The following is a 17248-nucleotide window of genomic DNA, read 5'->3' as shown; positions in this document are numbered from 1 at the left end:
GAACCCAACACCTAACACTGCAGGAAGAAGCAAGGCGCACAGGCCTCTGTCTGTCTGTTGACACGCCCCCTGCAGCCTCTCCTGTGGAGAGTAGGTTCCGTCAGGGGGCCTCCCCGCTGCCCAGTGTCAGGTACACTGTGGGAGCTCCATCCTGTGTGTGCAACAACTGGATGAATGTTGTTCTAGCCTCGAAAAGGCTTTCTAAGCATAATGAACAAATTCACCACTGTTTGAAAACATCAAGAGATTTAATGACCTAAAACTTCAAAACTTATGTACGTCAAAGAAAGCACAAGCTGCAATTTAAAAGCAGACAACAAACTGGGAAAAAACATTCGATGAGAAAAAGATTAATATCTCTAATATATAAAAAGCATTCCAAATCAATAAGAAAACACACGCTCTCAAGAGGAAAAGGGGCAAAACCCAGCAGATTCCCCAGCACTCGGCCCAGGCCTCATCTCGGGCCTCAGCACCGTGCGGTGCCTCCCCAGCAGCAGCCCCCTCCCCTGGGGCCCCCCGCCCACTTTGCCCAGGAGCTCCAGACCACAGAGCAAGACCACCTGAGCCACTGAGCTGGTCTGTCCCTGGCACACTCAGCTGTCCACCTCACAGCCACTGGCACTGAGGTCATCACAGCTCGTCCCCTGCCCTCCTCTCCCCATTCTTCCCCTTTCACCTCCGCTTGTTCCCAGTCACACCTCTTAACCATTTCCCAGTTCAAGAAAGTCAGTTCAAAAAGCCCGGGAGGGGACTTCCCTGGCGGTCCAGTGGTTAAGACTTTGCACTTCCACTGCAGGGGATGCAGGTTCGATCCTTGGTCAGGGAACTAAGATCCCACATGCTGTATGGTGTGGCCAAAAAAATTTTTAAAAAGGTTAAAAAAATAAAAATTTTTTAAAAGCCCGGGAGAAGACTGGGCTCTCTTCCTAGACTGAAGAGGAAGGACCCAGTGAGATAATAAATCAAAGCCCACCCCACACCATGAGCACATCCTGTGTATCATCTTCCACATCCATCTCCACGCGTCCCGAGGATGGCGGCAGCGGCCACTGCCAGCACCCATCTGGGGCTTGCCACATGCCAGGCGTGACGCCCACACATGCCAGCTCATGAAACTCCACAGCAGGCCTCTGAGGTACAATAACCATCCCCGCTCCGGAGACAAGACGTTGAGGTGCGGGGAGGCTGAGTGACCACGCAGCCCAGCAGAGGCTTGGTGCCAGGCCAGCTCTCAGCGGAGGTTCACGTGCTGAGGATGGGGGCGTGGAAGGAGCCGACAGGGCACATGGGCCTCACACACCACACTCGTGTTCCTTTCCTTCAACTACTTGATCCTACGGGACTATTTACCTTCTCTTAATTCTTTACATTGTATAGATATTTTATCAATTTTATATGTACTCAATAGTTAATTTAAAAAGCAATGAACGACAGGCAGATGAACCATCAGGTGGATGGATGGCTAAGCCCTGACTAGTCTCCCTTCCCCCTCTGCCATGTGGAAGTTCAGAGCCTAGCACAGGCTCACCTTGAGCCCAGCAGAACCCTAGGTTCCAATTCCCCGCCGTATATTCTCACCACGTCTTCCCGGTGCCCGAGGGGGTGGATTTTACTCTACTTCTCTCTACTTTCTCCAGGGCTGCCTCCAAGCCCCCGGAGAAGAAACTCCGGCCAAGCAGAAGGCACAAGCAGGAGAGGGGCTGGGACAGCACACACCTGCAGCAGCAGCAGCTGGGCCGGCCTCTCAGGCACAGATGTCATGAACTCCAGGTGTTTGGCCCGGTCAAACCCACTGGGGCACAAGGTGGGGCGGAGCAGGCGCACGACGGCCCGGTGGTCGCCAGCCTCGTACAGCCGCTGAGTCTCCTCCAGTGACTGGCACCGTTCCAGCGACCTCAGGTTCTTGTCAATCTGGAAAAGGCCCAGAATCACTGCCTGACGACCAAGCCCTCACGGGCTCCCTGAATGCAGCCAGAGTTTTGCATTTTTAAAAAAAATTAATTTATTTTATTTTATTTATTTTTTATTTTTGGCTGCGTTGGGTCTTCGCTGCTGCGTGCGGGCTTTTCTCTGGTTGCGGCAAGCGGGGCCTACTCTTCGTTGCGGTGAGCGGTCTTCTCATTGCAGAGGCTTCTCTTGTTGTGCAGCACGGGCTCTAGGTGCGTGGGCTTCAGCAGTTGCAGCGCACGGGCTCAGTAGTTGTGGCTCACGGACTCTAGAGTGCAGGCTCAGTAGTTGTGGCGCACGGGCTTAGCTGCTCCACAGCATGTGGGATCTTCCCGGACCAGGGATCGAACCCGTGTCCCCTGCATTGGCAGGCGGATTCTTAACCACTGCGCCCCCAGGGAAGCCCCCCAGAGTTTTGCATTTAACAGACCCAGCCAAGAAGTATTTACAGCAAGTAAATACCTTATAAAACACTTTATAAATAGTATTTCTATTAAGGGCAAGGCATTCAAGTCTTTGAAGAACAAATATACCAAAAAACAAAACTACCACAGAAGCAGAAGGCTTCCAGAAAGTGTCTGTGAAAATAGTTAGACAGCCTCATGGCCACAGTTCAGCAAACCAGACTCCTAGAACCGTGGAGCATGGGGTTGCAGAGACCTAGGGAGCCCAGGCCAGAGGCTGGCACACACCACCAACCCCCGGAACCCTCTCCTCACAGGAGGCCTGCAGGACACGGGCAGCAGGGGCACTACACTAGGCCTGGCCCTGAAACCACCCTGCAAGAGTCTGAAGGCTTTCAGCCAATGTGAATGTGTCACAGATGTGGAACTGTGGGCCTGCGGTCAGAGGCTGCACAGTGAGGACAGAATTAGAACCACACACCGCTGACCCACCCCAGGGCCAGAGCAACATTGGTCTGCTTCTGCAGGGGTTTTCCTCTCGTTCCTCTGGGGCTGCTGCCACACGCAGGCCAGAGAGCTGAGCAAGAGCCATTCTCCACCCTGTGGGCAGACACCTCCACCCCGGCTCCCAGCCACCGGCCCCCAGAGGAGCGCTCCATCAGGGGGTGTGCCTGCGAGTCCGTGGCACCCTGTGCCTCAGAGCTGCCTCTCCCGGGTCCCACCCTGCCCTGCTCAGCATGTGGGCCGCTCTCCTAGTTCTCATGGACAGGTCAGGCCTTTGACCAAGAAAACATCATTAAAAAGCTCCCACTCACCTCCTCCAGGGAGACGACCGAGTCATTGTGGAGGTTGGGCAGGCGGATCACGACGTCTCTTTGCTCGGCTCCCGCCACAGCCCGGGCGGCAGCGGAGCTCTGCAGCATCTCCGTGCAGATGTCATAGTTCTCCAGGGCCTGCTCCATGTCTCCCTGGGCAGAGGAGGGGCACTCGCTGTGCTGCACCAGGTGCCTGCCCCCTGAGCCCACCATACTGGGGGCACCATGAGGGCGGTTTTAGCCAACTACTACCATCCCCTCTACAGAGCGGGTGGGGCTCAGTAAGTACCTGCTGAATGAACGCATGAACGAATGATTCACACTACAGCTCCAAGGGGAGCATCATGACCCTCGTGGTGGGGGTGAGGACACCGGGACACCAGAGCAAGGCTGAGTATCTACTCCAAATCTTGAGCGAAGCTGGCAGAGCCGCGACTAGACCCAGGCCTGTCCCAGCTCCAGAACCGACTGTGGGGCACTGGATGCCACAGTGTGCAAGGGGCTGGGGGACAGCCAGCCCTCCCGGGCCCTCCAGACAAGCTCCATTCACACAGATGGGCAGTGATTCCCTCCCAAAAAACTCTGCACCCATTTGCACACACGCTCAGGCTCTCTCGGGAAACATAAGGAAAGGGTCAAGGCTCCAAAGCAACCTCACTGGGTCTATAGGGGGCCCATGAGGCCCCTCGTGGCGCTACAGCTGTGCTGATGGTGGGCGTCGGGATTTCTGAGATGCTGCATGTTCCCCACCACGTCCCACCTCCTCATGCAGAGCCCAGTGCCCAGGCAGGTGCCACACGTGCGCACACACACCCTCCACCACGCGGCCAGCTCTCTCCCCTCCCACTGGGTGCCAGCGCATCCTCCCCAAGCAGCCGACCACAGACGAACCTGCAGCGCCAGGAACCGCGCCTTCAACCAGTACACGCGGACCACAAACTCCAGCCAGCCATCCTCAAACAGGTCCCGCTGGGACGAGGCGAACGACAGCTGCAGGAGGTCCCCCAGGAAGTGGGCTCCCGGGAAGTCGGGCCCGAACCTGCCGCTCACCACACCCGCAGGGCAGTTCCGAGGAGACACTGAAAACCATCAGGTCGGAAGGAGTCAACCTCATGTACGGGACCCAGACACCCTTCTGCTCCCTGAGGTTGCCCCCAGCCCTGAGTCCTTGGAGCCTCACAGCCCCCGAGCGGCAGAGAGCCAGATGGGCTGGATGGGGATACGGAGACCCTGCAGCTAGAGGCCCTCATCCGGCAGACTGATCTGGAGCATATCTTTGCTCACCAGGTGGTGGTTTAAGTCAGAACGATCCACATCACCTGGGACAATGACTGGGGACACGTAAAGTATCAGGTGATAACCTGAGAAAACGGAAATGTCACGTCCCTCATCCTGAGTAACAGAAGCAGGCAGGTGGCTCCCTTGGGGCTCAGCTGCTTCTCAGAGACCCCGGGTCTTTCCTGGCCTGACAAGCCGACCCAGGAAATGCGCCCCCTGTAGGTGTGACTCAGCCCCCCCACTCCTGTCCCCTCCCGGCTGCCGAGGGTCCAGAAAGTCACCCCACACAGAACACGGAAGGTCGCCTACCTGCAGAGCTCCGGCCCTTGGTCAGCAGCCACTGGTCCAGCTGCAGCTCCATGCAGGAGAGGGACATCAGCATCATGTCCTGCAGGACGGGCGCGGATGGTCAGGAACAGGGTCACATAGGTCAAGGGCGGGTGATGGAACGAACCTAAACTAAAATTTACTCTGACGAGAACATCAAGTTTCCCTCTACCTACTTTCTATTTCATAAGTGGTAATCACTGGCTTCCTGCTGGGACATAAGGAGAGGCACATGGATCTACACTGGAACAGACTCGGGAGGACCCGGGAGACCGCCTTCGGTCCTCGGGGACTGTCCTATGGAAGAGGCAGCCCTGCCACCTGCCGAGCGCCAGGCACTCAACCCTGACAGCCCCCAGGGTGGGCGCGTCATTCCCTGGGTGGACCAGGAAGCTGAGACTCAGCAGTAAGGAGGCGCCAGCCTGGCCAACAGGCACAGCTGGGAAATAACCAAGCTGGTCTGTCTAGGGACCAAAGCCTTGGCCCCTCCCGCCACTCCACCCTGCTGGGACATAAGGAGAGGCACATGGATCTACACTGGAACAGACTCGGGAGGACCCGGGAGAGTCTGGGCAGATGGGCCTGGGGGAGCGGGCCTGGGCAGATGCTGCCAGAAGGCAGTCCCTGTGGTGTCCCAGTGGAGGCTGCACCGCCAGGGGCCCCTGACCTACACGGCCCTGAAGACCTGTGAACCTGGAGCTCCTCCACCTCTGCGCCCCCAGCAAGAAATACCACCCAGGGGGCCCTGAAAGCTCCCAGTGCTGCCCCCTCAGAAGCGGCCTTCCTCCTCTCACGGGAGAAGGGGCCAAAGCACCCTGGCTCCCTTGGCCCTGGGAGGCACTGAGTGCAAGGGCCTGGGCTGCAGAGGGCAGTGCGTAGGCTCGGCCCCCACGGCTGGCAGCCACCAACACCCCTTCGGCAGCCTTCCTCCACTTCTGCACTTGTGTCTCCTCACCTGTAGAAAAAACAGGTAGCGACGGGTCCCTGGCGCCTAGAACATAGCAAGCCTCCACCTTCCAGCCTCTCCACTGCTCTCCTCCCGCTCGTGAACCTCCCTCCCCCGTGACCCGCCCCCCATCTCAACCCCACACCTCCACCTGCAGTTGCAGCCCAGGTCCCCTGCCTATGCCTGGCCCCTGCCTGCCCGCCGCCCGGCCAGCCAACCTGGATGTGCCCGTTGCCGCAGTCCCTGAGCAGCGGGTTGGGCAGGCTGGCGCTGTGCCTCCGCCAGCTGTGGTAGATGCTGAGCACGACCTCTGCCAGGCCCGGCGGCCAGCGCAGCAGGAACCTGTGGCCCATGCTCTTCAGGTAGCGCATCATGAGCTCCAGGATGCCCCCGTTGCTCAGGTTCCCCAGCAGGAAGGCGTGCACGTCTTGCTTCTCTGCCCGGAGCGGGGGAAGTGACCCGACTTCAACAGAGGACCCTCCGTGCCAGGGGCCCCATTTTGTTCGGGAGATGAGAGCGGGCGCCAGCGGGAAGAGCCCATGTGCCCCAGGGGGGCGCTGAGGGCGGGCCTCACGGCTGTGGGCACACCTGTCTGAACCTCCAAGGCCCAGGCGGGCACGAGAGGGCTGACCCCTGGGTGCGGCCTTGCACAGCAGCACAGCGCCCGGCTGTACCCAAGAGCCGCGATGCACCCATTCGACCGGCAAAGCCCGCACCCCTAGGGAGCACGGTGGAGTGTGAGCCAGGACACTCCAGCGTACCCCCTTCCTCCAGCTGACCACAGACCTCAGGCAGGACAGAGCCAGGCAGCCCCTGGACCACCCTTGAAAAACCACCCAGACCTGTCCCCGCAGCACGCAGCCTGAGCGGGTTCCAGGAGAATGGGAGGAAGGAGTCCTCACAGCACTGCCCACGGTGCCCAGGTCCTACCAGATTCCATGAACGTGGCTGAGTCGAAGGACAGCCTGTGGGGCCCAACGCTTGGGAAGTTCTCCAGTTTGGCTTCTGATGGGACTTCGTAGTTACTAAAGGGGTCGTCTTCCTCCTCGGGGTCCAGCTTTCTTAACCTGCACAGAACACACCGAACTCGCAAAGGCCACGGCGCATGTTCCAACACCTTCCCCTGAGAGAGAGGAGAGCTGAACCGGACCCGAGGCTGCCCCAGGTGAGCGGGGCTCCGCCTCTCCTGGGCCTTTGTGGCCGGGTCTGGCCTGCGCCCCACTCCCTCACCCATCCCATCAGCAGGTGATCACCAGAATATACAGCTGGGGTTGTGGTAGCCCCGCCCACAGGAAGCTGACCTTCTAGCGAGAGAGAGAGAGAAAGGGAGAGAAAGAACCCCCACGGAGAGCTAGAGACAGAGGCCGAAAGGCTCCACTTGGGCAGCACAGTCGGCCAGGCCTCCAGGTGCCAAGGCCCGAGAGGGACCTGGGGGACGAGGAGAAAGTGGGTGGGTGGCGGCCCCTCCACAGCTCCTCATAGCTCTCTGAGCCCAGGGAGGCCTCTCCCAGCAGGCACCACACCTCAGACCCCCCCAGGGACTCCACTTTAGCCGAGCCCGCCACCTCGCCGAGGATGGACAGGCAGGTGCCTCCTGACGTCCTGGTGTACAACTGCACGCCCCTGCCCCAGGGACCACGTCCAGCAAGCCACCGTGTGCCCCTGCCTGACGATTCGAGGAAGCTGACGTGAAAACCACACAGGAAACCAGCAGTTGAAATAAAGAATAAAAAAGAAGGTAGACACTATTCCACACGAAGGGGGCTTGGGAGCAAGGCCCTGGGCGGGGCAACGAGCGGAGGGGAGATGGGGAAATGGTCCTCGGGCCCCTTGGCACCTCCTCTTCGCATCCCTCGGAAGGGAGACCTGCTCTTGGAGGGGCGGCTAGGGAGGAACTGATCAGAGAGGCCGCGTCCTCCACTCACTGAGAACAGCTCCACTTCTGAGCATTTCCCTCTCACCACACAAAAACAGAAAGGCAGCAAATTAGGAAAATCAGGAACCTTGTGGCAAAACAGATTTACAATCCACCTAAAGCTCCTGGCTCCTCCTCCTCCTCCGCTTGGATGTATCACCATTGAAACCTACTGTCACGAGCCAAAATGCTAGCTGAGGACTCCTGGGACACATGCTCACGTAACACACGTGGTTACCTCCCAAGCTCCACTCCAGTAACCGGGAAGGAATAAAATGGAGTCAACTCACAAAGACACAGGGGGTAAGAGAGGAAGCCCCAGCTGACAAGACGTGCCCACCAAACGTTAGAAGGCAGAGAGATGCCCGACCAGCAGAGACTGACTGCTCTCTGCCCTCAGTGAGGGCATTAAGAAGTCTGGCACTGGCACCATAAACCCCAGGAAGGCTCAGGCATCAAGGTCCCGGAGCATCTGAGGGAGGTGACAGGGCAAGGACCAAGGGCTGGCGAAGATCTAGGGAAGGAGCACTGAGGCGCAGCCCCCCCAGCTCCACGCAGTCTGGCCCATCTCCTCCCGGGAGGCTCCTCTGAGGAACACCGCGAACCAGTGAAAGCAAGGGATGACTCCTGAGCCCACCGTCCACCTTCTCAGAGTTCGAGGGAACCCTGCCGAGCCTGGAGAAGCCAAGCAGGCGCCCTCCCTGAGCGCAGGGGGCCCCTTCCACGGGCCGTCCCCACGTCTGCACCTGAGGAGCAGCAGCCCCAGGCCTCCTGGCAACAAGGGAAGGCCCGGGGGAGTGAGCGGGTCACCTCCAGCTCCAAAAGACGCAAAACTCATGGTTCCTGCCTTCAGGACATCCAGAGGCAGGAGAGGCAAGAAAACCCAAGCCCCCAGTCCAGGAAGACCCAAGTGTTGGCCGTTTGTACAGATGTTACAAGAAGATGGAGGACATGCCTGGAGGGGAGGGCGGCCACGGAACCAGAGACGTGACAGAGGCAGGAGGTTTGTGTGCTTCCTTTGCTAAAACAGAAAAAGTGCACCGTACCTGGACGGCAAGAACTTCACCAGCAGCTCCTGGAAGTCCACCTTCTCTTCTTTTTTGCACTTGGTGTTTCGGACGCGGGCAGACCGCCGCTTCGCCGTCTCCCCGCTCTCCTCAGAAATCTTCTTCCGCTTCACCGCTTTCTTGGATTTATCTCCCCCAGAAACATCACCTTCACAGAGAGTACGTTGAAATCTCACAAGAGGCAGGCTAGGGAAATGCACCATGAGGCACTCGGTCCCTTCTTTTATAATAACCCTGCCTGCAGGTTTAACCTGTGGCTTCTTTGACATTCAGGAAATCTCCTGTCTGCTCTAACAACAAGGAGCCTGGGAAAAATCCATTCCAAACTGCTTAAGTCTCACCCCTTTCTCCAACTCACAGAGCCCAAAAGCCAGATCTCAAGGCTACTTTCCACACCTACAGAATGCCAGGGTCTCAGAGTCAACCGCCCCATCCCCCTGCCCCTCCCACTGGCTGGCCTGGGATGGAACAGAGCAAGTAGCAATGACACTGACTCTGTCCATCACCATGGCCCAGTGACATGATGTGGGCAAGAGAGTCACATAAATCATACAGAGAAGAGAGGGGTGTCATGTATGATTAAGTTAAAAAGTTAAAAACAATCATATACAGGTTCATTCAGAAACTTCCTTAACTGCCAGATATTCTTCATCGGTGACACAAAAATCAAGGAAAGGCTCAGGAACTTTAGTCTGAAATTTTTTTACAACTCCAATGATAATAGAAACCAATAAAACCATTCCAACATATACTACTGCATACGGCGGTAACTATGCTGACTGCTTCTTAAAGCTAAAGAACTCAGAACGTCAGTGCACAGCAGCACTGGGTGCAGGGTGTAAGCCAGCAACTGAGCAGAACCAGCAGAGGGACCCGCCAGCTCACAGGTCACAAGCAGGAGTGAACTCTACCCCAGGACTGAGCAACTGGGCATCGAGTGGTCTGAGGAGCTGTATCCCTGAGGCCAACCCCTTCCCTGCAGGGGTCCCACTGCAGAAGCCACCCCTGACGAGGGAGGCCCTGCGAGAAGGCCCAGAGACTCCCCTGTGGGGCCAGGAGCGGCAGCAGGACCCGTCCCTCTGGAGAGGCCAGGGCACCCCGACTCTCATTCCTGCTCAGCAGACAGGGTCTCTCCCGAAGCCAACCCCAAGGCCTGCTCACCCGCAGGGATGCCCGTCTCCAACAGGCTGGGGCTGTGCAGCAGGAAGCTGGCCGTGGCCACGGGGGCGTAAGAGAGCACGGGCTCTGCCACGGTCACCTCGGGGTTGGTGCTGACGGGGCTCGGCTGGATCACGCTGACAGGTGCCACCACGGCAGAGGACACCAGGGGCTGGCCGGGGTCCTGGTAGTCGGAAAGGTCGATCCTCTTGCCAAGGCTGGGCCGCGGGGGCTCGCAGGTGGTGAGGTGGTGGTACGTGGCCAGCAGGCTCTCCCCAAGGCACTTCCAGCTGCAGGGAGAGGGTCACCGCCTGGGTCAGCACACAACACGGGGTACCCGGAGCTCAGGGCCGCCACCTCCATGAGGGCGGGGTGGTCTCAGTTTACTGATGGCTGAGGTGGAGCAGCCGGGGCTGGAGAAGAGCCCGCACCCGCTCCACTGCCCCAGGCCCCTTCAGACCTACCAGGCACACGGAGAAACCACAGACTCACTCAAGAACCCCTTCCCTACAAGGTCGAATCTTTAAAACGACGACGGGTCATTGTCCTGTTGCCACTAGTCTGGTTTTCTGGGGGAGGAATACTGACAGGGATATGGTCCAAAGGGGCTGAACAGCTCTTGGGCCGGGGCTTGCTGGATGCAAACCGAGACTGTCGTGTGTTTTGCTGTGTATAAGTTGTGTTGTGTGCCCTGTTGTGGTGAGGTGTAGCATGTGTTATGTTGTATGCTGTCTGTTGTTTTGTGTTTTACATGTAGTCATGTGTTGTGTTGTGTGTCATGCTGTGTTATGGTATGACACAGTGTAGCATGATGCACTCACCCTTCCAACCTTGAACAGCTTCCCAGGCCCTCAGACTAAAAACCAAAGCCTCCGCCTGTCCCCTCAGTGGCGCCCAGCCTCATCGCACCACAGCAACCCCGCCCCCCCTCCTCCACCCGCCCCCTGCACTCTCCCCTCGATAGCTTGCTTTCAGTTCTGCAAACAAAACCACCCCCCACATACCACAGGGCCTTTACACAGGCTTCCCCCTGCCCGGAAACAACACCCCACTCACACCCCCTAGCCCCTTTGCCTGATCCATGCCCACTCCTCCAATGGACTCCAGCTCTGGCCCTAAGCCTTCCCCAACCCCCGGAGCAGTGCGGACCCCATTATGAGCTCTCGGTGCTGTGCTTCTCTCCTCGAGGGGCCTGTCAGCTTTGCACACGTGCCCCTCCTTCTGGTGACTAAGTACCCCTGGGACTGCCTCCAGTTTCCTGGGAAACTCAAACGTGCGGGAACGAACAAGTAGGAGCAGTAACGTGGGTCGGAGCCAGCCTCTCCTGCGTGCTGGCTCTGCACGACCCCCGAGCACTCGATTCAATTATCATGATGACCCTACAAGAGAGGGATGCTGCTCCCTCTTTTCCAGGGAGTGGCACATAATGACCCGGCGAGGGCACCAGGGCTGGACCCAGGTCTGTCCCATCTGGTGGGGAACTGTGGGCCACCACGTGACTTGCCTCCACATATGAGACACTCTCAACTTATAGGCACGAGAGTCAATGTCAGGATGTTAGGAACAGACCTCACCGAAGGGCTAAATGACCCCAACTCTAAGGACCACCCTTCCTGGGGCTACGCTGAGGCCCACCTTCCAGGGTGCCGAGCGGCCCTAGCAGGGGAGCATGGACTAGAGATCGGGAAGCCAGGACCTGGTATCAGCTCCTCCCTCACCATTAGCCTCTCTGAGTCCTGGTGTCCCCCGTCCAGGGCTTGGCTAATGCTGGTTTCCTTCTCCCCTTAGGGTGGGCAGATGAGAGGGGCTTACAGGAACATAGCAGATGGTGGGTCAAGGACAGCAACAGAGAGAGACTTCGACCAGGGGAGGCCCGGCCTGCTTCCTGCAGCCACCCGCCCACGTGCGCCCAGCTCCTGCCACGGCAGCAGCCCGGGCGGGCTGAGCCCCCTCCCAAGCAGGGCCCAGTGGCCACCCGGCAGCCCAGACCCAGATGACCTACGTGAGGAAGGGGATGGGCTGCACCAGCTTCAGGTCCGGCTCCTTCTCGTGCACAGTCAGCGCCTGCCGCCTCCTCCGAAGTCCCAGGGCCTCATCCATGATGGCCTGCGATTCGGCCGCGCTCACCGACACCTCGTGGATGGACATGTCACTGAGAGTGCATGAGACAGAGAGGAGTGACCGTGTCACAGCAGAGCCAAGATGGAAATCTTACACAGAGGGATGCAGTTAATATCCTTTAATCTGCATTAATTCTTCCTACAAATAAAATAACCACTTGAGTCTGGGCTGGAAAGGGCAGTAATTAGCATTCTTAATACCCACGTTACACTAGAAATGATTAATGACCTTTGATCCGCTTACAATTCATCACCTTCATCTGTATTAACAGGATCATAGTGATGGCAGAAAAGCCACAGAAAAATTAAATGCTGCTCTCAATTATTTGCTGAAAACCTTTTGAGGATTTGACTCTCCCATCCTACCCATCCCAAAAAAGGTCATCAGACCAGCCAAGCTCACCAAAGCCTATGGAAATCAACCGAAAGGGTGGGAGTTTGAGGCCCCAGACGCCTCCCACAGGCACACCTCAGCCTGTGGTGGCCCGGCGAGACCTGCCCCCACTGCCCTGTGCCCTCCTCCCCACAGGGCTCCCCCGTGGAGCCACGCGCTTATGGACTCATCATCTGTCCTACATGCTCATCAACCACTTCTCCAAAGAAGGTCAGCTCCCTCAGGACAGATGTGAATAAGAGGCACAGTCTTACGAGGGATAAACACCAATATAACCACTAACTCCCAACCGGTGAGCTCCCAGGGCCAAGGAAATACCAGAGGGCACAGGAGTTGGTTCCACTGGAGGATGGGCGGGGAGGCAGCCCGAACTTGGAAAGCTGCCAAGAGGGGATGTGGGGCTTGGAATATGAAGGGGCACGAAGACACAATAGGGAGAGGTGGGGATTCCAGGTGAGGGCACTGTGGGAGCCAGGGTGCAGGACCAGACAGGACACAGCAGGGCCCTGGGACAGCTCTCCCCTTGGGGGAGGGAGAAACATGAGGAGAACTGGGGGGTCAGACTGCAAAGGGCCTCCTGGGCGACGCTGCCAAGCATGAGCCTCATCCTGGAGGCAGGCACGGTGGCCCGATTAGAGGCAGGCCGGGCAACACAGGAAGCACAGCCTCGGAAAGGAGCAGGGTGGGCAGCGAGGAGCGAGGTATACAAGGCTGCCGTGAGCACCCAGAGGAGAGCCGCTGGGCAGCGGGGAAGGAGGGCAGCGGGGAAGGAGGGCGGCGGACAGGCAGAGGCACCGCCCATATGAGGTGCGTAGGGAAACAGTAAACCAAGCAGATCAGAGCCGTTTGCCAAGCGAGGGGCCTCAACAGCCCCCAGCCGCTGGGGGAGGAGGTGGCGGGCTGCAGACTCACCATTTCAGGAACATCCGGAGGGAGTCCTGGCGGAGACACGGTTGCTCCTCGAAGATCTTCTCCTTGAGAACCAGCCCCTTGCTGTAGCGGCAGTCCTTCTCCAAAGCTTTGCAAATGAAGTACAGACAAGCTGGCCAGGAAAGAAACAGGCATGACCTCCAAGCTGCACTCTGACTCTCTGGCCTTGCCAGTGACGCCAGGGAAGTAGTCCCTGCTCTGGAGTCCAAGAAACACCAGGTAAATGGCAACAAGACACCACTTTAATCGATCCAATCGGGAACGATTTTTGAAAATAATAATACCAAGATCGAGGGGCAAAGGCCCACACTGCCAGGGAGGACGGCTGAACAACCTTTCTGGGGAAACATGGGCATCAAACACAGACCCTCAGCCCAGCAAGCCCACCTCGAGGAAACCCTTCGGGAACCAGCTGTCGGCAAACTGGAGTACGGCCGCCAGCTCCTCTCTGCCTGGGCACCAGACAGCCCCGTGCCCCGCCCAGCTCCAGAGTTTGAGTGTGGGTGCAAGGCACTCCCATCAGGAATAACCAGAGAAGGATGGAGCGGGGGAGGAGGAAGGAAAGCTAGAGCAGAAGCAGAGATGCCACGCGGAAGTCAGGGAGAAGGGCAGCGGGAGAGCGGTGCCCACGCCACAAGCAGGAGGGGGTCTGGGCTGCCCCGCCAGCCGCCCACTGAACTAGAGACAGGGGGCCCAGAGGTTCCCACCTAACTGGAAGGAGGAGGAGGACATGGTTTCCTCTGGGAAGGTGGTGGGAGCAGAGAGAAAACCAGGGGGGCACCAATCCTCTGGATGGGCTGGTCAGCAGCAGCAGAGCTGACCGCACCCGCAGCAGAGGGAGGCCTGCCTACTCCTCTCGAGCGCCCATGTACCAGCTGCTCATACTATGGGGCTTCGATGTGGTTCTGCGGCTCTCATAGACACATAAACCACTCTGTCCTCCAAACCCATCTTCCCGCCAAGACTTCAGCTTATCAAGTGCGGCTTCTCCAGGAGAGAGAACTGAGCCTGGTGCCGGAGAGAAGGCGGGATGCTGAGGCTGGGGCCTCCAGGGGGCGCCCAAGCTCCAGGAAGAGCCCAGGGAGAGACCCACAGTCACCGAAGATGAAAGCACTGGAGTCAAAACGGGCGATCCACACCACGGGCGCGGACATCCACGGAAGGACACGCCCGAGAACGTTTGCGTGGAGGGACACAAGGGCCCAAGTCCAGAAATGACCCCACATGCAAGCATGCGATGGTCAGAGGGTGCAGAGGAGGGCAGACGGCAGAGGCCCCACAGCAAAGGGGCAGGGAGAAGGCACCCGCCCCCGCCCGGGCCCACCTGGAGGAAGCGACAGAGGGCTGAGCTGGCTCTGGGGACACAGGGAGAAGTCAGGGTCACCTCAGGCAGGGACAACTGGGAAGGGGCCACAGCAGCCTGCCCCTGGGGCACACCGACCCCACCGCCAGCCCTGTGCTGCGCGCGGTTCACCTGACTATACAGAGCTACCGACGGAGTCCCGTGGGTGGCGGGCAGGGCCCAGCTTCCTAGCCTCCGCTACCCCATCCTGCTCCACCTGCTCAATGTGCCCTTAGAAAGAGAAGGAAAAGCCTCGAAGAGTCAGCCTTCCAGCTGTAACCTTCAACGTGAGGACAAGTGCGGGCAGCAGGTCTGTCCTGAAAAGAATGAGCAGACCGCGCCAGGACCGCCTGTGCCCGAGGCCAGATGCCCTGCGCCCGGCCCTGCCCGGGGCCCTCCCACAGAGCTGCCTGGAGGAGCTGGCCCAAGAGGCCCAGAACCCCAACAGCGCCCGCCTCGGGACAGCCCGTGAGGGGCCGAGCAGAGGGCCAGGCGGGGTCAGAGAGTGAAGCAACTGGAAGGCAGACAGGGCTCCGTCTGGCACAGATCTTTCCAGCAGCCCTGCTGCTCTGTGGAAGGACCAGCTGCTAAAAGGGGGGAGTGAGCTCCCGGCACCGGGAGTCAGGCTGCAGCTGCTAGGCCATCTGTCAGCAACTTATAAGAACAGGCACAGGACGGGACACCGCAGAGACGAAATGAGAGACTGAAGGGAAAACCGCTCAGAGGACATGCTTCCTACTACAATGCATGGGGTAAGTCTCAACCGAGAAAGAAAGACAAGCAGAGTAAAGCAGGGAAGCAAAGGCATCTCCATTTCCCCTGAAGGTGGGGCAGAAAGCCCTTCGGTGTTAACTCTGGCTCCAAGCTCATCCAGGCCTCCCGCTCTCCTCGGTCCCAATGCACGAGCACGTGGCAGAAAGCAGTGACGCCCCACTCACTGGTGTAATCGCTGAGGGTGTACAGGACAGTGATGAGGTTGTCCAAGCAGGGCCAGTGGTCAGGATTGCACCGCAGCCCTTCCTCAAAAGCGTGGCGAGCCAGGGGGACCCGGATGAGCCTCAGGGCCACGTGTCCGATTTTATACCAGAGGTTGACGTCCGTGGAGTCCAGCATGACCGCCTGGTAGCAGCACAGCAGAGGCACACTCAGTCAGCTCCCCAGAGCGGGCATCCATGGTGGCAGGAGGGCACAGCACCAGCCCCGCCACCCAGACTGCCCAAAGAATGACAGGGAAGTCACGCGGACCAATTAATCTAACCCAGAACATGTTCTTAATACATTCTGTCACTCTGAACACCTGTATTCCATACATATTTGATATGTAAAAGAAGTGTAAGAAGTAGAATTAAAAGAAAATACAGAAGCCTTCTGGGATTCTAGAAACAGCATGGGTGGGAGACAGACGTGGGTTCATATCCATACTCCCACACTGCCCAGCAGCGTGACCGCCAGCCTCAGTATCCTCATCCCTAAAATGAGGATAAAGACGCCCTCCTTGCCAGAGGGCGTGAGGGTGAGCATGTGCATGGTGCTGGCGCCTCAGAGGTGCCCACACAGGTAAGCCGGCCTGACAGAAATAATGGCAGTACGAGTCTGAGTAGGTACTGGGTGCCAGGGGTCAGGCTCTGTGTTCAGCACCCTCTTTATATCACTCTAACTCTATGGTGTAGACCTGGAGACCCAGAGAAATGAAGCAATCACCCATGGTCATGTGTGCCCTGCGTGGCAGAGGAAGAACACACATGCACCCCTCTCTGAACTTGCTACTGTCACCCACTGCCTGGGGCCTTGGGCACTACAGCTGACACAGCACCACACACTCTTCAACCAACCAGACCACAACCCCACCCCTCCCCCAAGAACTCCCGAAGACCCGGCCGAGGGGAGCACCTCCAGGTAGAACTCCATGGCTGTCTCCAGGTCCTCCCTCTGGGCGGCCAGCTGGGCCAGGTTCTTAAACGTGGAGTACTTCAGCATCAGCCCAGGGTGTTTCAACCCCTCCTTCTCATCACCAGACGAAACTGCCTGAGAACAAAGCAAACAGAGGAGCAAAGTGACACCCAGGCCCTGAAGCCTCAGCCAGCAGTCAGCAGGACACCTGGCTTCAGGGCTGGCTTCTGCCACAGGCCCTCGGGCCAGTCCGGTGCCACCCTCCACTGGAAAATGAAAGCGTGGCCCCCGATGTCCTTTAAGGGCCCCCCCAGTTCCGAGCACACAGAGGAGAAAGGCCAGACCACCAAGAGGCGGTTTGTAGGCCGTCTGGGCACCAAAAGACACAGAGGGAACCCTCCCGGCACTACCGCCACGCCTGAGGGCCCAAGCCTAGATGGTGACATTTACAGCATCGGTAAGCCAGCCGGCAGCTCCCGCATGCCACTCCCAGCTCTGATGCTTTACTAGCTGCATGGCTTTGAGCCAACACCTGGCTAAGCCTCCGTCTCCACACTGTGAACTGGGGACAATGCACCCGCACTTGGCAGAGTGGCTGTGAAGACCAAGTAGGAAGAGCAGCTGGCATTTACGGAGCTCTTACTCTGCACCTAGAACCGTTCTGCATGCTTCTCTGGACTCACCCAATCCTCAGAGCAAGCAGGCGGGGAAG

General features: G+C 58.5%; 1 protein-coding gene across 7 annotated transcripts in view; it reads right to left on the bottom strand.

Moving 5' to 3' along the window:
• CABIN1 (calcineurin binding protein 1) overlaps window positions 1–17248 on the bottom strand; it is a 102872-nt gene that overhangs the window by 73150 nt on the left and 12474 nt on the right. For 6 of the 7 annotated variants that reach the window (XR_014251566.1, XM_082416253.1, XM_082416252.1 and 3 more), the window contains 12 exons: window positions 16537–16671; window positions 15585–15765; window positions 13287–13416; window positions 11863–12012; window positions 9864–10150; window positions 8682–8850; window positions 6651–6787; window positions 5939–6156; window positions 4757–4835; window positions 4061–4248; window positions 3170–3322; window positions 1720–1914 (listed from right to left, as the gene is read on the bottom strand). Coding sequence is in view for 6 of the 7 variants with exons in the window: in XM_082416253.1 (XP_082272379.1) it covers window positions 1720–1914; window positions 3170–3322; window positions 4061–4248; window positions 4757–4835; window positions 5939–6156; window positions 6651–6787; window positions 8682–8850; window positions 9864–10150; window positions 11863–12012; window positions 13287–13416; window positions 15585–15765; window positions 16537–16671 (2022 nt within the window). In the remaining variant the exon portion in view is untranslated. The remainder of the gene's footprint in view (window positions 1–1719; window positions 1915–3169; window positions 3323–4060; window positions 4249–4756; window positions 4836–5938; window positions 6157–6650; window positions 6788–8681; window positions 8851–9863; window positions 10151–11862; window positions 12013–13286; window positions 13417–15584; window positions 15766–16536; window positions 16672–17248) is intronic. The other variant, XM_082416257.1, reaches the window with a different exon arrangement.

The sequence above is a fragment of the Balaenoptera physalus genome, assembly GCF_965194825.1.
Source record: "Balaenoptera physalus genome assembly, chromosome: 12".
NCBI classification, from domain to species: domain Eukaryota; kingdom Metazoa; phylum Chordata; class Mammalia; order Artiodactyla; family Balaenopteridae; genus Balaenoptera; species Balaenoptera physalus.
This window is presented reverse-complemented; position numbering and strand designations above follow the sequence as displayed.